Source organism: Pecten maximus, chromosome 11 (genome assembly GCF_902652985.1).
Source record: "Pecten maximus chromosome 11, xPecMax1.1, whole genome shotgun sequence".
NCBI classification, from domain to species: Eukaryota; Metazoa; Mollusca; class Bivalvia; order Pectinida; family Pectinidae; genus Pecten; species Pecten maximus.
The window spans coordinates 15,926,745-15,949,900 of NC_047025.1; the positions used below are offsets into that span (position 1 = coordinate 15,926,745).

The 23,156-nt window shown below is 39.5% G+C and overlaps 1 protein-coding gene across 1 annotated transcript in view; it reads left to right on the forward strand.

The window, feature by feature from the left end:
• The window catches only part of LOC117338347 (lysosome membrane protein 2-like), a 78,704-nt gene that overhangs the window by 19,334 nt on the left and 36,214 nt on the right, over positions 1-23,156 (forward strand). Inside the window, 3 exon segments of the mRNA XM_033899672.1 lie at positions 4,278-4,408; positions 7,432-7,505; positions 9,684-9,735. Coding sequence (XP_033755563.1) covers positions 4,278-4,408; positions 7,432-7,505; positions 9,684-9,735 — 257 coding nt within the window.

Sequence of the window (23,156 nt, forward strand, 5' to 3'; positions counted from 1 at the left end):
TCAACATCAGTACCTGTCAGATAGGTAGGTCACAACGAGTGTCTCAACATCAGTACATGTCAGATAGGTAGGTCATGACAAGTGTCTCAACATCAGTACCTGTCAGATAGGTAGGTCATGACAAGTGTCTCAACATCAGTACAGGTCAGATAGGTAGGTCACAACAAGTGTCTCAACATCAGTACATGTTGGATAGGTAGGTCACAACGAGTATCTCAACATCAGTACATGTCAGATAGGTAGGTCTCAACGAGTGTCTCAACATCAGTACATGTCGGATAGGTAGGTCATAACGAGTGTCTCAACATCAGTACAGGTCAGATAGGTAGGTCACAACGAGTGTCTCAACATCTGTACAGGTCAGATAGGTAGGTCATGACAAGTGTCTCAACATCAGTACAGGTCAGATAGGTAGGTCACAACGAGTGTCTCAACACCAGTACATGTCAGATAGGTAGGTCATGACAAGTGTCTCAACATCAGTACCTGTCAGATAGGTAGGTCACAACAAGTGTCTCAACATCAGTACATGTTGGATAGGTAGGTCACAACGAGTATCTCAACATCAGTACATGTCAGATAGGTAGGTCTCAACGAGTGTCTCAACATCAGTACATGTCGGATAGGTAGGTCATAACGAGTGTCTCAACATCAGTACAGGTCAGATAGGTAGGTCACAATGAGTGTCTCAACATCAGTACCTGTCAGATAGGTAGGTCACAACAAGTGTCTCAACATCAGTACCTGTCAGATAGGTAGGTCATGACAAGTGTCTCAACATCAGTACATGTCAGATAGGTAGGTCATGACAAGTGTCTCAACATCAGAACATGTCAGATAGGAAGGTCATGACAAGTGTCTCAACATCAGTACAGGTCAGATAGGTAGGTCTCAACAAGTGTCTCAACATCAGTACCTGTCAGATAGGTAGGTCATGACAAGTGTCTCAACATCAGTACCTGTCAGATAGGTAGGTCATGACAAGTGTCTCAACATCAGTACATGTCAGATAGGTAGGTCATGACAAGTGTCTCAACATCAGTACATGTCAGATAGGTAGGTCATGACAAGTGTCTCAACATCAGTACATGTCAGATAGGTAGGTCATGACAAGTGTCTCAACATCAGTACAGGTCAGATAGGTAGGTCTCAACAAGTGTCTCAACATCAGTACAGGTCAGATAGGTAGGTCACAACAAGTGTCTCAACATCAGTACATGTCAGATAGGTAGGTCATGACAAGTGTCTCAACATCAGTACCTGTCAGATAGGTAGGTCATGACAAGTGTCTCAACATCAGTACAGGTCAGATAGGTAGGTCTCAACAAGTGTCTCAACATCAGTACATGTCAGATAGGTAGGTCACAACAAGTGTCTCAACATCAGTACATGTCAGATAGGTAGGTCATGACAAGTGTCTCAACATCAGTACCTGTCAGATAGGTAGGTCATGACAAGTGTCTCAACATCAGTACATGTCAGATAGGTAGGTCATGACAAGTGTCTCAACATCAGTACAGGTCAGATAGGTAGGTCTCAACAAGTGTCTCAACATCAGTACATGTCAGATAGGTAGGTCACAACAAGTGTCTCAACATCAGTACATGTCAGATAGGTAGGTCATGACAAGTGTCTCAACATCAGTACATGTCAGATAGGTAGGTCATGACAAGTGTCTCAACATCAGTACAGGTCAGATAGGTAGGTCTCAACAAGTGTCTCAACATCAGTACATGTCAGATAGGTAGGTCACAACAAGTGTCTCAACATCAGTTCATGTCAGATAGGTAGGTCATGACAAGTGTCTCAACATCAGTATCTGTCAGATAGGTAGGTCATGACAAGTGTCTCAACATCAGTACCTGTCAGATAGGTAGGTCACAACGAGTATCTCAACATCAGTACCTGTCGGATAGGTAGGTCATGACAAGTGTCTCAACATCAGTACCTGTCAGATAGGTAGGTCACAACGAGTGTCCCAACATCAGTACCTGTCAGATAGGTAGGTCACAACAAGTGTCTCAACACCAGTACATGTCAGATAGGTAGGTCATGACAAGTGTCTCAACATCAGTACAGGTCAGATAGGTAGGTCACAACGAGTGTCTCAACATCAGTACATGTCAGATAGGTAGGTCACAACAAGTGTCTCAACATCAGTACCTGTCAGATAGGTAGGTCATGACAAGTGTCTCAACATCAGTACATGTCAGATAGGTAGGTCACAACGAGTGTCTCAACATCAGTACATGTCAGATAGGTAGGTCATGACGAGTGTCTCAACATCAGTACATGTCAGATAGGTAGGTCACAATGAGTGTCTCAACATCAGTACATGTCAGATAGGTAGGTCATGACAAGTGTCTCAACATCAGTACATGTCAGATAGGTAGGTCACAACGAGTGTCTCAACATCAGTACCTGTCAGATAGGTAGGTCACAACAAGTATCTCAATATCAGTACCTGTCAGATAGGTAGGTCATGACAAGTGTCTCAACATCAGTACCTGTCAGATAGGTAGGTCATGACAAGTGTCTCAACATCAGTACATGTCAGATAGGTAGGTCACAACGAGTGTCTCAACATCAGTACATGTCAGATAGGTAGGTCATGACGAGTGTCTCAACATCAGTACATGTCAGATAGGTAGGTCATGACAAGTGTCTCAACATCAGTACATGTCAGATAGGTAGGTCACAACGAGTGTCTCAACATCAGTACATGTCAGATAGGTAGGTCATGACGAGTGTCTCAACATCAGTACATGTCAGATAGGTAGGTCATGACAAGTGTCTCAACATCAGTACATGTCAGATAGGTAGGTCACAACGAGTGTCTCAACATCAGTACATGTCAGATAGGTAGGTCATGACGAGTGTCTCAACATCAGTACATGTCAGATAGGTAGGTCATGACAAGTGTCTCAACATCAGTACATGTCAGATAGGTAGGTCACAACGAGTGTCTCAACATCAGTACATGTCAGATAGGTAGGTCATGACGAGTGTCTCAACATCAGTACATGTCAGATAGGTAGGTCACAATGAGTGTCTCAACATCAGTACATGTCAGATAGGTAGGTCATGACAAGTGTCTCAACATCAGTACATGTCAGATAGGTAGGTCACAACGAGTGTCTCAACATCAGTACCTGTCAGATAGGTAGGTCACAACAAGTATCTCAATATCAGTACCTGTCAGATAGGTAGGTCATGACAAGTGTCTCAACATCAGTACCTGTCAGATAGGTAGGTCATGACAAGTGTCTCAACATCAGTACATGTCAGATAGTTAGGTCACAACAAGTGTCTCAACATCTGTACAGGTCTGATAGGTAGGTCATGACAAGTGTCTCAACTCTGTTATGATCAACATCAGTATACGTCAGATAGGTAGGTCATTTGGATGAAATCTGTTATTGTTTAGTCTAGATGTAGGGGATATCAAATTTATATATATGTGGCCTAAGTTTACAATTTGGAAAAATTTCTTAGGAAGTTAATCAGTATAAGGGGCTACCTTAATTGATTATCAGATCAGTAACAACATGTAGATTCTATTTGCAGATTTAATTATGGCATCCATACTCCACAGTAAAACTTTCTGAACACAAACAGACTTGATATAAATTTCTGCTTTTTATGAATTAAAAAACCTACAATTTGGTCTCATGTTCTCAACTGTTTTTTAACTTGAAAACTTTTCTTCTCAGCTTAAACATGTAGATTTTGTCTGAAATCCTACTTCAGCTTTTTCACATTGAAGCGTTTTGATTTCTGTGGTAATTAATATCTCTACATATTAATTTCTGTGATGTTGTGTTGTGCACTGTGAGCATTGAACTTCTCTATTTTGATTTAATAATGTACTTAAATTTGAGTGTATATGTATACTGTAAACCTATTTATTATGGCATACACAAATTTTAGGGCAAAACTAAATTTAAATAGATTAGCACAATGATGAATTAGCACACCCAGATACTTAACATAGAAAACAATGTAAAGAAAGTGTAATTAGCACAATCATAAATTAGCGGAATTCTTTCTGTGTGAAGTGCTAAATATGTACAACTACAGTATTATGTCCCTAACATTTTATAATATAACAGCTATTTAAAAATTCAGGAATGGTAGTTCTCCTATATTACATGTATTAAATTTCTTACTACATCTTCACAAGAAAGTCTAGAGTTCTGCTATCTGCTGTATATATTTTCCACATTCTGATATCCCTATCTTTTCTAACTTAATTTAGCTTATGTCTTACTTTGTAGTGGATTTTTTCCACATTCCGGTGTCACTCTCATATCCTCACTTTAACCTGGCTGCCCAGGAATACAAGGACTCTGTTGAGGGACTGGACCCAGTAGAGGATGAATACCAGACCATTGTCGACAAAGAACCTGTAAGTTTACATATACACTTTTACCAGTACTTTGTTTTCAGATCAAATTACGATATTTATCCAGCTATCAACCAAGGGGCAAACAAATACCCTCTATCTCAAAGTCAAGGGCTGGGCTTATACAGGAAATTACATATTTACTCTGATTTATCTTGTCTCTGATTGGGTTACACATATTTACTCTGATTTATCTTGTCTCTGATTGGGTTACACATATTTACCCTGTTTTATCTTGTCTCTGATTGGGTTATACATATTTACTCTGATTTATCTTGTCTCTGATTGGGTTATACATATTTACTCTGATTTATCTTCTCTCTGATTGGGTTACACATATTTACTCTGATTTATCTTCTCTCTGATTGAGTTGTACATATTTACTCTGATTTATCTTGTCTCTGATTGGGTTACACATATTTACTCTGATTTATCTTGTCTCTGATTGGGTTACACATATTTACCCTGTTTTATCTTGTCTCTGATTGGGTTATACATATTTACTCTGATTTATCTTGTCTCTGATTGGGTTACACATATTTACTCTGATTTATCTTCTCTCTGATTGGGTTACACATATTTACTCTGATTTATCTTCTCTCTGATTGAGTTGTACATATTTACTCTGATTTATCTTCTCTCTGATTGGGTTACACATATTTACTCTGATTTATCCTCTCTCTGATTGGGTTGTACATATTTACTCTGATTTATCTTGTCTCTGATTGGGTTATACATATTTACCCTGTTTTATCTTGTCTCTGATTGGGTTGTACATATTTACTCTGATTTATCTTGTCTCTGATTGGGTTGTACATATTTACTCTGATTTATCCTCTCTCTGATTGGGTTGTACATATTTACTCTGATTTATCCTCTCTCTGATTGGGTTGTACATATTTACTCTGATTTATCTTGTCTCTGATTGGGTTGTACATATTTACTCTGATTTATCTCGTCTCTGATTGGGTTGTACATATTTACTCTGATTTATCTTGTCTCTGATTGGGTTATACATATTTACTCTGATTTATCCTCTCTCTGATTGGGTTATACATATTTACTCTGTTTTATCTTTTCTCTGATTGGGTTGTACATATTTACTCTGATTTATCTTGTCTCTGATTGGGTTATACATATTTACCCTGTTTTATCTTGTCTCTGATTGGGTTGTACATATTTACTCTGATTTATCTTACCTCTGATTGGGTTATACATATTTACTCTGATTTATCTTCTCTCTGATTGGGTTACACATATTTGCTCTGATTTATCTTGTCTCTGATTGGGTTACACATATTTACTCTGATTTATCTAACCTCTGATTGGGTTATACATATGTACCCTGTTTTATCTTGTCTCTGATTGGGTTGTACATATTTACTCTGATTTATCCTCTCTCTGATTGGGTTGTACATATTTACTCTGATTTATCTTCTCTCTGATTGGGTTACACATATTTACTCTGATTTATCTTGTCTCTGATTGGGTTACACATATTTACTCAGATTTATCTTGTCTCTGATTGGGTTATACATATTTACCCTGTTTTATCTTGTCTCTGATTGGGTTGTACATATTTACTCTGATTTATCTTACCTCTGATTGGGTTATACATATTTACTCTGATTTATCTTCTCTCTGATTGGGTTACACATATTTGCTCTGATTTATCTTGTCTCTGATTGGGTTACACATATTTACTCTGATTTATCTAACCTCTGATTGGGTTATACATATGTACCCTGTTTTATCTTGTCTCTGATTGGGTTGTACATATTTACTCTGATTTATCCTCTCTCTGATTGAGTTGTACATATTTACTCTGATTTATCTTGTCTCTGATTGGGTTGTACATATTTACTCTGATTTATCTTACCTCTGATTGGGTTATACATATTTACTCTGATTTATCTTCTCTCTGATTGGGTTACACATATTTACTCAGATTTATCTTGTCTCTGATTGGGTTATACATATTTACCCTGTTTTATCTTGTCTCTGATTGGGTTGTACATATTTACTCTGATTTATCTTACCTCTGATTGGGTTATACATATTTACTCTGATTTATCTTCTCTCTGATTGGGTTACACATATTTGCTCTGATTTATCTTGTCTCTGATTGGGTTATACATATTTACTCTGATTTATCTAACCTCTGATTGGGTTATACATATGTACCCTGTTTTATCTTGTCTCTGATTGGGTTGTACATATTTACTCTGATTTATCCTCTCTCTGATTGGGTTGTACATATTTACTCTGATTTATCTTGTCTCTGATTGGGTTGTACATATTTACTCTGATTTATCTTACCTCTGATTGGGTTATACATATTTACTCTGATTTATCTTCTCTCTGATTGGGTTACACATATTTGCTCTGATTTATCTTGTCTCTGATTGGGTTATACATATTTACTCTGATTTATCTAACCTCTGATTGGGTTATACATATGTACCCTGTTTTATCTTGTCTCTGATTGGGTTGTACATATTTACTCTGATTTATCCTCTCTCTGATTGGGTTGTACATATTTACTCTGATTTATCTTGTCTCTGATTGGGTTGTACATATTTACTCTGATTTATCTTACCTCTGATTGGGTTATACATATTTACTCTGATTTATCTTCTCTCTGATTGGGTTACACATATTTGCTCTGATTTATCTTGTCTCTGATTGGGTTACACATATTTACTCTGATTTATCTAACCTCTGATTGGGTTATACATATGTACCCTGTTTTATCTTGTCTCTGATTGGGTTGTACATATTTACTCTGATTTATCCTCTCTCTGATTGGGTTGTACATATTTACTCTGATTTATCTTGTCTCTGATTGGGTTGTACATATTTACTCTGATTTATCTTGTCTCTGATTGGGTTGTACATATTTACTCTGATTTATCTTACTTCTGACCGGTATCATTAAAGTCAATCGTGAAGTTGAATTCAGTGATTTATGATAATTATGTTGTAGTCTTGCCTGCATTGTATGTACAATTGTTTTCATATTTCAGTATACTGGTTTAGTACTGCAAGCCACCAAGAAGATACAACTTAACATGTACATACAGCCTATTGGAGAGTTCGAGTAAGTTTAAGTTTTATCATTTTAATTGGTCAATATAAGATATATACTGAAACGAAAAAGAAACGCAACTTCAAATTGTAGGTTTAATAAAATAATACTTGTGAGCATTATGTTTAAATTTCATATGTAATAGTTAATATTGAATATTGATGTAACATCCTTTAAATGTTTAGAGATTTTTAAGAACAGGTCACTTTGCTAGAAGGTCATGATTGGTAGTACCCTACGTGAATCCAAGTTGAAATGGCAGCAGTTTTGAAACCGTGCCCTAATATCGTGTGTGTCCTCCTCGAACAGTTATCACATCTCTAATTCTTTGTTGCATTGAGTTCATCAGGGCATTGACTTTCCGTATTGGAATGTTATTCCATTCTTGGACGAGTGCATTTGCTAACTGAGGGAGGGTATTTGGGGGGGTTACGGCGATTTCGAATTCTTCTGTCTAATTCATCCCACAAATGCTCGATTGGGGACAGGTCGGGGCTATATGGAGGCCAATCTATAGGAACAATGTTCTGTGTCGCAAGAAAGTCTCTACAGACTCTTGCAACGTGTGGTCTCGCGTTATCTTGCTGAAAGGTTAGATGATGCTGCCTAACAAACGGCACAACATGGGGCCTAAGGATCTCATCCCGATAGCGTACGGCCGTTAAATTCCCATTGACTATCACCAAAGGCGTCTTCAAACCATGGGAGATTCCCGCCCAAACCATAACTGATCCACCCCCAAATCGGTCGTGTTCCAAAACACAGGCGTCAGCAAAACGTTCGCCTCGACGCCGGTACACACGTTGACGGCCATCTGCTCGAAATAACGTGAATCGAGATTCATCGGTGAAGAGCATAGACCTCCAACGTCTCATAGGAAAACGTCTGGGCATATGTGCCGTTGCCCATTGCATACGACGTGCTCGACGTTGCGGTGTTAGTGGTAAACCAACGTACTGTCGCCTTGCACGCAAATTAGCCTCACGCAGTCTGTTGATCACTGTTTGGGGATGAATTTGACGGTTATGATTACCAATCGTATTCCTTGCCGTTTCAGCGGCCGTTAATCTCCTGTTACGCAGGTGTGCCAACCTAAGAACCCGGTCTTGACGTCGCGACGTTACGCGTGGACGTCCTGATCTCGGCTGGTCATCGACTCTTCCTGTTGCGTTAAGACGTGAAACTAATCGACTAATAGTCGATTTGTGAACTCTGAATTGTCGAGCGACGTGAAGTTGCGTGTTCCCTGCCAGAAGCATCGCTATAGCACGTCCTTTATCAACCTTTGATAACCGTGGCATAATTGTAAAAGGAATTATTGTTTGCAAAAGTATTGGCGATGATGTGGCTCAATGTTAGTGATGAATTGATACTGGTTTGAATGAAAAAAGAACGCATATGTTTGTACAGGCACGGTTTTTGATGTTTTTACCGCGCCGGAAGTGCATAGGTCTCTAGTCACACTTGGGTGATTTTGAAGATTGGTATGGGTGTTAGGCAGGGTGCATGTTTATTTCCGCGATTTTTATACAGATATGTATGTTTAATACAAAATTAATCACAATTTTCCATGTTGCGTTTCTTTTTCGTTTCAGTATATATATTTCGGTTATATTGTTTATCTTTACAAATCAACAACACATAATGAAACATACAAACTGGATTTATTTATTACACATAGATAAAGGAACGCAGAAATGTGTAATTGTCAGTGTTTAACCATAGAGAAAAGGATTATGGGTAAAACACTCCCCTCAGTGTCAATGACATGTTTGTTTGCTGGGTTTATGACCCATTGAACATTTAGGGACATTTTGAGGCATGCAGGGTCTCCAGCACAATTTTGAGTTGTAAAGTGTATTTGCCCAAGACCAAAATTTTGACCACACAAGATGGTCTGTGACCTAAGCTTCCTGTGAAACACAAATCTTCCAAGGTAGAAATTTAACCACAAACCTCAGATCTTCATCTGAGGTCCATTAATCTGATTTTCTACTGAATTAGCTATTGATGGCCTTAGAACAAAACCATTACATGCAGCAATGGCAGAGTGGGGGAAAACATTCTGAAAAACTGGAAATCAGTCAGGTCATCATTCTGTAATTTTATAGATCCAAGTTTATGTATCAGAGTTTATGTATTGTTTTAGGAAGTTATCATTTTGTTAATTAGTGCCATTTTGTTTTACAGAGTTACAAAAGATATCACACCTGTGTTTGTACCACTTTTCTGGATTAACGAGGTAAGATAACCAATCTTTATCATCTCACATATTCTTGATTTACCTACCTGAAGGATGACGGATATTTTACTGTGGTAGGGTATGTTGTTGTTGTTTGTCCTCAAGTTAAGGTGACCATGACCTCTTGTCAGTCTTAGAGGGGTGTGTGTGGAAATGACTGTTTAGTCTGATCATCGCCTGGTCTGTTATAGTGGGGTCAGGGTTTTGTGATGTTGGAATGTGAGGAGGTGTTTTCATGGTATTCCTTCCTCTGCTGGTGTTTCTGATGGTTGACCTTGATGTGCCTCTTATTGAATTTGGCCACCCACAGATCTTGAGGGTTTGCCATGTTGGGACAGTCTTATGTCAATTTTCCAGAAGTAGTCGTAGGAATGCCACAGCTCATCAGGACACCTTGAGTTTGTTGTTTCATTTTTTACTGACCGCCATGAGAGTGCTTGCTATTAGTCTGTTCACCATAAACAAGTCTCTTGGGGAGGTGACAGTCATCCATGCAGTGCTAGTGGCCAGGATGGAGTGAACGCTGTCTGTCTGAGCCCACTGGAGCACTTCTTTGTCTTATATAAATTGTACTTTGTCCTGCCATTTGACATGGAGCAGTGTCCTAAAGTACCTGATGTGGAAGGTGTTGAGCTGCTTTCTGTAAAACACTTTCTTGTCAGTGTTGACATTGTGCTACCACGGTACACACACTTGTCAGCCACAGCAAGACTCTGGTTGTTGACTATGATGTGAGGCTCTGTGTAGAAATTTGCTGGAGGTATATATCATGTTGACTATGATGTGGGGCTCTGTGTAGAGGTTTACTGGAGGTATATATCATGTTGACTATGATGTGGTGCTCTGTGTAGAGATTTACTGGAGGTATATATCATGTTGACTATGATGTGGGGCTCTGTGTAGAGGTTTACTGGAGGTATATATCATGTTGACTATGATGTGGGGCTCTGTGTAGAGGTTTACTGGAGGTATATATCATGTTGACTATGATGTGGGGCTCTGTGTAGAGGTTTACTGGAGGTATATATCATGTTGACTACGATGTGAGGCTCTGTGTAGAGGTTTACTGGAGGTATATATCATGTTGACTATGATGTGGGGCTCTGTGTAGAGGTTTACTGGAGGTATATATCATGTTGACTATGATGTGAGGATCTGTGTAGAGGTTTGCTGGAGGTATATATCATGTTGACTATGATGTGAGGCTCTGTGTAGAGGTTTACTGGAGGTACATGTATATATCATGTTGACTATGATGTGAGGCTCTGTGTAGAGGTTTACTGGAGGTATATATCATGTTGACTATGATGTGGGGATCTGTGTAGAGGTTTACTGGAGGTATATATCATGTTGACTATGATGTGAGGCTCTGTGTAGAGGTTTACTGGAGGTATATATCATGTTGACTATGATGTGGGGCTCTGTGTAGAGGTTTACTGGAGGTATATATCATGTCGACTACGATGTGGGGCTCTGTGTAGAGGTTTACTGGAGGTATATATCATGTTGACTATGATGTGAGGCTCTGTGTAGAGGTTTACTGGAGGTATATATCATGTTGACTATGATGTGGGGCTCTGTGTAGAGGTTTACTGGAGGTATATATCATGTTGACTACGATGTGAGGCTCTGTGTAGAGGTTTACTGGAGGTATATATCATGTTGACTATGATGTGGGGCTCTGTGTAGAGGTTTACTGGAGGTATATATCATGTTGACTATGATGTGAGGATCTGTGTAGAGGTTTGCTGGAGGTATATATCATGTTGACTATGATGTGAGGCTCTGTGTAGAGGTTTACTGGAGGTACATGTATATATCATGTTGACTATGATGTGAGGCTCTGTGTAGAGGTTTACTGGAGGTATATATCATGTTGACTATGATGTGGGGATCTGTGTAGAGGTTTACTGGAGGTATATATCATGTTGACTATGATGTGAGGCTCTGTGTAGAGGTTTACTGGAGGTATATATCATGTTGACTATGATGTGGGGCTCTGTGTAGAGGTTTACTGGAGGTATATATCATGTCGACTACGATGTGGGGCTCTGTGTAGAGGTTTACTGGAGGTATATATCATGTTGACTATGATGTGAGGCTCTGTGTAGAGGTTTACTGGAAGTATATATCATGTTGACTATGATGTGGGGCTCTGTGTAAAGGTTTACTGGAGGTATATATCATGTTGACTATGATGTGGGGCTCTGTGTAGAGGTTTACTGGAGGTATATATCATGTTGACTATGATGTGAGGCTCTGTGTAGAGGTTTACTGGAGGTATATATCATGTCGACTATGATGTGGGGCTCTGTGTAGAGATCTACTGGAGGTATATATCATGTTGACTATGATGTGAGGCTCTGTGTAGAGGTTTACTGGAGGTATATATCATCCATCAGCATCATCATCAACTGCCTTCATACCGTTAACTTCTTTAAAGAAGAAATAATGAGTCAAGAGATGTATTTCCCATCAATATTTGGTGACAGGTGAGTGATACAAGCCTATTGGGCCTCTTGAATATATTGTACCTTTGTTCCACATCTTCCACATGTAAGAGCTGGCCACTGTTTATTTTAAACGAATGTCATACTGTTGTTTTGAAAATTTGGAGGAAATGGAACTTCTTTATAGAACTAATTCATCTGCAAGTTTGTACTTTCAATATCATTAGAAAGTATAAAAAAAAAAATGCAAGATTAAAGCAACATAACACTCCTAAACAAACAGTTTGGTTACAGTATGGTAGCTTGTACAATTACTAATTATCAACTTCCATGTGAATAGAAAAAATATGAAATTATCTGTATGACTAGTAATTTAATACAAAGTAGTTTTAGGCAGTGTGTGTGTATATTCCCCAAATCTTTGAAGCATGGAAATTATAAGAGTTGTCTTTCCTGGTCTAGGTATTTTGTATCCTAATATAATACAGGTGCTATCTATAGATGTGCTTGAAGTAGAATAAATATTGTATCATATTTTAGGGAAACCAAAGTATCCCAGCCAAAGCAACATCTATGATTGTTATGTGAAGTGTTTGATTGGAATAGGAAAGTCTATAAGGTGATCTGTTGGGGTTATAAACACAAGTTTATACTAATTCTCTGGTCACACCTATAGACAGGATGGAGCACTAATTAACCTTTAGAGACAAGGTTAGGGGTCGTACATCTCTTAGATAATGTTATATCAGAGCTGGTAATGTAATTGGAAACACACATTTAGTAATACCACATCACAGATGAGGACCTTGTATGTGTTAGGTAATATTACAGTATCACTCCTCCCTCAGCTCCCCTTACCTAACCTGTTTTATAAAGAGTCCTATGATGTCTCTGATGTAAACAAGTTTCGTGTGTCCTTTTGATGCCTACTGCTCGTCTTGATCTGGCCCTCTCTATGACCTTAATCATGTCTATACATTACAAACTCCCCTGTTGATGATTCCTTCTTTTTTCCTTCTCATCATTTCCTCCCTCTCTTTCCCTCTCTATTTCCTCTCCTCCTCTTCTTTCCTTCTCCATTTCATCTCCTCCCCCTTTTTCCCTTTCCATTTCCTCTCCTCCTCCTCCTCTTTCCTTCTCCATTTCATCATCTCCTCCCCCCTCTTTCCCTCTCCATTTTCTCTCCTCCAATCTTTCCTTCTCCATTTACTTTCCTTCTCCTCTTCCCTTTCCATTTCCTCCCCTCTTTCCTTCTTAACCATTCTCTTTTACATGCATCATTAATATCTTTTTCTCCTTTCACTTCAGCCATCTAACATTCCACACTTCTCTTTTCCATTTCTTATCTGTCTTTCCTCCATCCCCTGTTCTTCTACTTGTTCACCTTTATTTTCCTGTTGTTTTTATCCTTCAACTCTCTTACCAACATTCTTCATCCAGTTTTTCTTTTCTTTCAATATCGCCACCTTCCTATTCCTTTTGACCATTTTCATTTCAACCATCCTATATTTTCCCCTCTTTCTGTCACCCTTTCCTACTATCCTCTGACACTCCCCAAACCAACCCTCTGCCCATCTTCCCCATTACCCCTCTGCCACCCTCCTCTAAATACCATTTACCACATTTCCCCACCTCTTTCATCCCTCCACCCCCTCTGCCACCTCCCTGAGTCAGCACTGCTACCTTTTCCAACCCTCACCCTCCAGCTCCACCCATCTGCCACCATCCCCCAACGTCTGCCATTCTACTCCACACCCTCTCCGACTTTCTTTCACCCCATTCTGCCACCTTCCACTCAACCATTCTCTCTCTATCACCTTCTTTCCTGCCTGTCTGCCACTCTCCTCCATCCCCTCTTCCATCTTTCCTCACTCTCTCTAATACATATACCTCCCCCATCCCCCTGCCACTCTCCCCATCCCCTCAGCCTACCATCTCCCCACCCCATTCCAGCCAGCCCCCCTCTATCACCTTCTTCCCAACCTATCTGCCACCCACCCCATCCCCTTCTGCTACCTTCCCCCACCCCTTGCCATCCTCTACCATCCCTCTCCACCTCCTTTCCTCACCCTCTACCACCTCCGTCTCCTCCCCCAACTCTCTCTGCCACCCTCCTGCATCCCCTCTGTGCCACCTTTTTCCAACCCCATCCCTGCCACCCTTCAGAGCAGTAGATGACTCACCAGCTCCATAACATCTATGGAACATCTCTATCCAATGACAGTTTGTCAGTAGTAAACAATTTTCCTAACATAACGTCTGCTTATCTCTCTACAGAGCATATACTCATAACAAACTATGTTTATCATAACTCTTAGTTTTTCACCTCTTCCAGAGAAATCATATCTGTATTTTTTTCCACATCATTAAATTCTTGAGATAAGAAATGTTTTTGTGTTGGTCTCAGCTTTGTGAGGTCATGTACAGCAAGATGAGTGAAGTTTAAATCAGCATCATCTTAACTTGTTGGAAATTCCAGTATCAATTCATGCATTTAGTACAAACTTTTAACATAAGACTTACAAGGATCTATGCATCTTTCAAAAGTTAAGGGTTGATTTGATAACATTTTTTCCATACATACTAAATATCACTGGTTTAATTAACCATTTTAATCAGACAAAATACCCATATCTCCCCACCCTATCCCCCCACCCTATCTCCCCACCCTATCTCCCCACCCTATCCCCCCATCCCTCTCTCCCCACCCTATCTTCCCAAGCCGAGCGCCCAACGGAGCGCGCCCTACCAGAGCCGCCCACCCGAGCCCCCACCCACGCTCTCGACCAGAGCGGCCCCACGCGATCGCGCCCACCGAGCCCCCACACGAGCGCCCCAACCGAGCCCCACCGAGCGCCCCACCCGACCGCCCCACCCGAGCGCCCAAGCCGAGCGCCCCACCCGAGCGCCCACGCGATCCCCCACCGAGAAACCCCACCGAGCCCCCAGCCCTCGCGCCCCAACCGAGCCCTCCACCCGACCGCCCTAACAGAGCGCCCCACGCGAGCGCGCCCACCACCCTGAGCCCCCCACCCGAGCGCCCCACCCGAGGCTCCCACCCGACCGCCCCACCCGAGCGCCCAACCGAGCGCCCACCCGGACCCCCCACCCTACCCCCCAGCCCGCGCGCCCCACCCGAGCGCCCCAGCCCGCCGCCCCACCCGAGCGCCCAACCCAGTCCCCCACCCTATCGCCCCACCCTGATCCCCACTCTACGCCCCACCCTATCCTCCCACCCCATCCCCCCACCTACCTCCCACCAGTAGCTCCCACCTAGATCGCATCCCACCCGACCCCCCACCCTATCGCCCACCCGACCGCCCCACCCATCCCAAGACCAGTCCCGACCGAGCCCCACCCACCCCCACCTACTATGCCCCCCACCACCGCCCACCGATCCCCCACACCCGACCCCCACCATCCCCCACCAGCCCACGACCACCATACTCCCCACCACCTAGCCCCACCCTACTCCCCACCCACCCCCCACCCTACTCCCACGATCCAGCGGCCCACCCATCTCCCCAACTATATAACAACCCCCTATCCCCCACACTATCCCCCCACCCTATCTCCCAATCCTATCTCCCCACCCTATCTCCCCACTCTATCCCCCCACCCTATCCCCCCATCCCTCTCTCCCCACCCTATCTCCCCACCCTATCTCCCCATCCCTCTCTCCCCACCCTATCTCCCCACCCTATCTCCCCACTCTATCTCTCCCACCACCCTATCCCCCCACCCTACCATATCTCCCCACTCTATCTCTCCCACCCTATCCCCCCACCCTATCTCCCAATCCTATCTCCCCACCCTATCTCAATCCAGAGAAATCATATCTGTATTATTATCTGGAATATGTCCAGAAGCCAATGTTGTTTTGACATAATGAATATTGAATTAATAACTGTCATACCTTAAATAAACAATTGGAAAAGACATTTTTGTCTACCATGCATACACTGTATATATATACATGTATATAGAGAAAAAATAATAGTAGTCCTTGTGGAAGAAAATATATGGAAAAATTAAAAAAAATGACATGTATATATATATATAGTGTTCCGTATGTATAATGCTATAGACATTTGTATTTACCATACACTGTATATATACATGTATATAAAGTGTTCCATATCTACCATACACTGTATATTTATATAAAGTGTTCCATATCTACCATACACTGTATATATATATAAAGTGTTCCATATCTACCATACACTGTATATGTATATAAAGTGTTCCATATCTACCATACACTGTATACATTTTGTATTTATATAAAGTGTTCCATATCTACCATACACTGTATATACAGTGCATTCCGCTTAATCGGGTTGCCTATTTGCGGGGACTTTTTACCCGATTAACCGACTTACCCGATAAGCCGAAATGCACGTCGCCATCTTGGATTTGGTCCATAATGGTAGTCAGACTTGGGTCGATTTTGGATGAAAATATTTGCGTTATTATTGTTAATAAACGGTGTTTTTGTTTGTGCTTTTACTGATGTCAAATTGTCAGATTACTATTACTAATTGTATAAAAATGTGTGTATTAAAATAACAAAACCTTAATGATTTTCTTATTCGCGGCACAGTACAATCGTAGCACCTCAAATCGGGGGGTCATACATCCCTGTTTCATCCGTGTGTTCCTAATTTGACATACGATCTAAGGACTCGCCGACAATTACATCTAAAATCATTTATGTTTATCATAGAGACATTCTTATGTTCGCTTTGAAGTTTAAAATATTCCATATTATTTCCAATTACCAAAGCACAGAGATCGGAGAAACCGAGTTTATTTAGGTCGTTTCCTGTGGTATAAATTTATACGAACTTGACACTGGCAGTCACTGATAAAACAACACGAAATCCAATGTAATGTTTTTATTAACCAGTTCTAATCCTAACCTGAATAGGAATTATGAGCTAACGTCGGGCGTCTGTCATTTTACTGCTCGCTACTGATTTTTAACTCACCTGTGTATCGGTGTCGTCACATTTCCCCGTGGCGAACCCCTCACTTTGGATTCGCCACATACAGTAAGCGGTGATATCAATCGATCTGTAGCAATATCAGACCCAGGTAAAAACCTATTGTTTTGGTTTTTGCTTCGAAGATTTTACATCCCAGACGTAAAAGTTTAATTGTCTAGTCGCTTAATTATGCTTTTAAAACCCCATTACGTTTTGCCTGCTGCTGACTCTAAAAATAACATTTAATTTTACCCACAATTCTTAGTCGACTTCCTGTTGGGGAAAAACCACACGAGGCAGAATCAACAACAACACAGTTCTGAACATGACAAAACCCCGACATAACATTACCGTTTAAGGTAATATTTAACTGTTTTTTTGACATTTGAACCATCAAAATTACACTATTTGTTGATAAATGTCTAAAACTTAAAGAAATACGCGATGACTTTCGTGAAAATCGGAGCATTTCTATTTTTTGTCCCGATTGTTCTATTCGAATAACCGAAAAATACGACTTTTCCAACCCAATTAAACGAATTTTTTTAACATGATTTAAGAGAAAATGGTTTTGGTTTTTAAAATTTTACCCAATTAAACGAAATACCCGATTAAGCGTTACCCGATTAAGTGGAATGCACTGTATATATAAAGTGTTCCATATCTACCATACACTGTATACATTTTGTATTTATATAAAGTGTTCTATATCTTCCATACACTGTATATTTATATAAAGTGTTCCATATCTACCATACACTGTATATTTATATAAAGTGTTCCATATCTACCATACACTGTATATTTATATACAGTGTTCCATATCTACCATACACTGTATATTTATATAAAGTGTTCCATATCTACCATACACTGTATATTTATATAAAGTGTTCCATATCTTCCATACACTGTATATTTATATAAAGTGTTCCATATCTACCATACAGTATATATATACTGTATATAAAGTGTTCCATATCTACCATACAGTATATATATACTGTATATAAAGTGTTCCATATCTACCATACAGTATATATATATACTGTATATAAAGTGTTCCATATCTACCATACAGTATATATATACTGTATATAAAGTGTTCCATATCTACCATACAGTATATATATACTGTATATAAAGTGTTCCATATCTACCATACAGTATATATATACTGTATATAAAGTGTTCCATATCTACCATACAGTATATATATACTGTATATAAAGTGTTCCATATCTACCATACACTGTATATATATATAAAGTGTTCCATATCTACCATACAGTATATATATACTGTATATAAAGTGTTCCATATCTACCATACACTGTATATTTATACTGTATATAAAGTGTTCCATATCTACCATACACTGTATATTTATACTGTATATAAAGTGTTCCATATCTACCATATACTGTATATTTATACTGTATATAAAGTGTTCCATATCTACCATATACTGTATATTTATACTGTATATAAAGTGTTCCATATCTACCATATACTGTATATTTATACTGTATATAAAGTGTTCCATATGTTTCCTATGAATAAAGACCACACCAAGACTTTACTCTCCTGAAAGCATTTATAACTCCAAGACCAGATCCCACTAGTCCCACCAGTTTTAGGGTATCTTCCTCCAGGTACAGTGAATTGAAGTTAAGGTGTTGCTATAGAGAATTCAGCAGGTGCTTCAAATTTATCACAGAAGAATTTCACTTTGTTGGCATGGAGACAGCTGCTTTGATGATGTTGATTCATTCAATTATGAAATAAACACAAGTACCAATAAAGTATGTGGAGGAAAGTAAAGCACCTTAACATAAGTATCTTTTACATGTATATGAGCTCAGTAACAAATAAAGCTTTTACTCCAACATTTTGTATCAGCTTTTAAAGGTGTCAAATATATATATTTTGCAATTAAAAATATACTGCAAACCATCATTCATTTTGTCTGTCCGCCCCTTGTTCAATTCTTGCTATGGCTGTTTCTCAAAAGTTCTTCATGGATCTTTCTCAAATTTCCTATGTAAGTTCACCTTGTTCAGAGAATAGGACTAAGTGTTAGGGCATGACCTCTCGTGACCTTGACCGAGTATTTGTACATTTTACGACCATGCAACTTGATATAGAATGACCTTTCATGATCTTGATCGGATGTTAACATGACCTCTCAGATGCTCTTTGTTAGGTGTTTGTACTGTTCAAGACCAACTTTATATAGAATGACCTCTCATGACCTTGATTGGGTGATTGTACTATTCAGGACCAACTTTATATAGAATGACCTTTCATGACCTTGATTGGTTGTTTGTACTGTTCAGAACCAACTTTATATAGAATGACCTTTCATGACCTTGATTGGGTGTTTGTACTGTTCAAGACCTATTTTATACAGAATGACCTCTCATGACCTTGATTGGTTGTTTGTACTGTTCAGGACCAACTTTATATAGAATGACCTCTCATGACCTTGATTGGTTGTTTGTACTTTTCAGGACCAACTTTATATAGAATGACCTTTCATGACCTTGGCCAGGTGTTTGTACTGTTCAGGACCAATTTTATACAGAATGACCTCTCATGACCTGAATCGGGTGTTTGTAAATTTCATAGCCAATATTAAATGGAGTATGGCTATCCTAGCTTGTTTTTTTATTTAAGGTAATTCCAGTAATCTTTGACAACAGAATCATCAATTTTCTTTTCTCCGCACTTTCATACCTATATAACTAATTAATCTTCAAAAGCTCTTGCTCTGTAAGACATGCTGTCTACAAACATCAGCTAGAGATCAAATCTGTGAGACATAACTTTTTTAACGATGGTTTCATTATAGAAATGACACCAGAGTTGGTTGTATCCATCAGACTGCTGATGATGTAGTCCGTTCTAACTCCAAATCTGTCTTACTATTCCATCTTTCTATTCCTGGTTAATTTTCACCTGTTGTTCCTGATATCCCCAGGATCACTAAGTACCTCATCAGTGTCAGGTATATACATCACCTGGACAGTTCATTCCTGAGTCTGTGTGGTAGGTATCCCATCTCTGTCATATTCTGTCATACGCCCTCATACTCCTCCCCTCATCCACATGGTCAGGCAGGTGGCCCCTTATATTTTCACATCCGGTTTGGGAATAGAACCTGGGCCTGCCTAGGTGAAAGACAAGTGTGTTACCACAGTGCCATCCGACCCCCTAAAAAGGACCTGTAGGGTGAGATAATGCTTATAATATAAACAGCATGTATACTGTATTATTTAAATACAGTGAACTGAAAGAGAGATACACAGGATGTTTTTTTCAGTCCATTTCTTTTTTCCAAGTTAATTGGCCCATGAAAAGCCAGGGTCATTTTGAGACAGGTTCTAGTCATAGCTGGTATGATGGCTACCTCTCGGAACACTTTATGCAATAATCAGGGTCAGTTTAAGACTGTTATTCCTTGTAGTAGCTGATGGCTACCTCTCGGAACATTTTATGCAATAATCAGGGTCAGTTTTAGACAATTGTTCCTTGTAGTAGCTGGTGGCTACCTCTCGGAACATCCATTTACAGCTATTCGGGTCACATATCTTTGCCAAGGACACATCCATGACAGTACAGACAGGACAGTATATGATCTCATCTTCCTAAGAAACACAAGAGTAGTATTGTGTAGAGATTGAATCATATACCCTGCAATCATTAACTAAGCTACTCATATATTTAAGACAATTATTGAATATTGGTATTAAACTTGTAGTCCTAGCCGAACAAATAAGAATGAGATTTCATTAGCCTGTACATTTATGATCAAACAAAAGAAACACTAAAAGTAACAAGTCAGAATTATCACATCAGAATGTTCAACTAGGATCTTTTTATCAGTAGGTTGTTTCTATTCTTATGTTCAAATGTTGGCAGGAATTATTTCCAGATTTACAAGCTGACAACCTGAGGCTTAATGATGGTGAGGAGTTAGGTATTTCACCCCAAGCTCAGGGCTGTATACAGGACTTATAAAATATGTTCTATTCTATCTGTGAGTTAGGTATTTCACCCCAAGCTCAGGGCTGTACAGGACTTATAAAATATGTTCTATTCGATCTGCGTTACAAAGTTTGTAGTTACGTCAATCTTGAGTTGAGAGTTGTGGGTTTTTTTGTGAATAAAGAAATTATTGCACCAATCAAACCATTTTGCTGTATTTTCGTAACCTTTAATATGTAAGATGCTTTAGATGAATTGGTCTGTATCAGCATACTGTCTATACTTCACCTCAGATAGCTATAGGTGGACGGTTTGGTAAAGACACAATGATAATTAGGCAATCGGATTGACAAGCAGTATATAGTACTTCACCTTCTTACTATAGTTCCTGTAAGGCATTGCTGTGTTAGATCAGGTTATGATGCTTAGCACAAGGGGAGGTAACCACAGTCTGAGTCACCACCAAGCTGTGTCAACAGAGACCCTCAATGAAAATAAACTTTCCCTCCCACACTCCTGGGTTTCCAGTGTATAACACTTTCTTTTAAATATCAGGTGTTAGTTAACGGCTAGAGATGATAGGATTTAGGCTGTGTGTACATAAAGATCATTTCTAGTCAGTGTACTGTCTGTTGTGGCTCAGCTACTCAACGAAAAACACAAAGTTGAGAAAACCTAACTTTTAGTTCAGGACAAAAAGTTCAACATTTGAAAATACACAACTGGGGAATGGGTGATTGAAGACCTGGTTTGAACATCCTGTGTTTGGTTTTGACAGGTTGGCATACTGTCTAACACAAGATAGATGTATAGACGTGTTCGGTCTATTTTTGTGTAATTTAGTATAAAGACATATGGGCAACCATTGAATACATTGTAGGAGTATATCTGTTCTTGTCTTTTAATTTTTTGCTAATTAGGTATATAGATGTGGGTGTATGGGGTTACTATTGGAAGGGTGATAGTAAGAGTCGACATTTCTTTAATGTATCATTTCTGACTCATCTGAATTTGTCAGAGAGAGAGCCAACTTTATCTGTTACACAGATCCTTACTTACGGTTGGTGTTGTTTGGTAAAGCGGCAGTGAAGCTATAAATTACTCATAGTGTTTTGTAAACAACTTCCTGTATATTTTTGCTGCAATCACAAATGACTTATGCGAGGAAAATGTTTTTTTGGTAAGATTTTTTTTTTAGATTGCAAATGTCAGACGTTTCTTCGTTGTTCATTGTTTATATATTTATATAGGTATGTTCGTAGTTAGTTGGTCTTATATCTAAAATCTGGATATATATCGGTAGTTATATTGGAAATGTGTAGAACTAATTTCTGATCTTGTGTGATGTACATTTCTGTTGTACCTTTTCATGTTTCCATGTTATTTTCATGGACATAAAGTTAATTACTCACAATGTAAGTTTTAGGTAGTCACCACGGAAACTCATCTGTTCTGTTAGTTTTAGGTAGTCACCACGGAAACTCATCTGTTCTGTAAGTTTTAGGTAGTCACCACAGAAACTCATCTGCTCTGTAAGTTTTAGGTAGTCACCACGGAAACTCATCTGTTCTGTAAGTTTTAGGTATACGTAGTCACCACGGAAACTCATCTGTCCTGTAAGTTTTAGTGAGTCACCACGGAATCTCATCTGTTCTGTAAGTTTTAGGTAGTCACCACGGAAACTCATCTGTTCTGTAAGTTTTAGGTATACGTAGTCACCACGGAAACTCATCTGTCCTGTAAGTTTTAGGTAGTCCCCACGGAAACTCATCTGTTCTGTAAGTTTTAGGTATACGTAGTCACCACGGAAACTCATCTGCTCTGTAAGTTTTAGGTAGTCACCACGGAAACTCATCTGTTCTGTAAGTTTTAGGTAGTCACCACACAAACTCATCCGTTCTGTAAGTTTTAGGTAGTCACCACGGAAACTCATCTGTTCTGTAAGTTTTAGGTATAGTCCCCACGGAAACTCATCTGTTCTGTAAGTTTT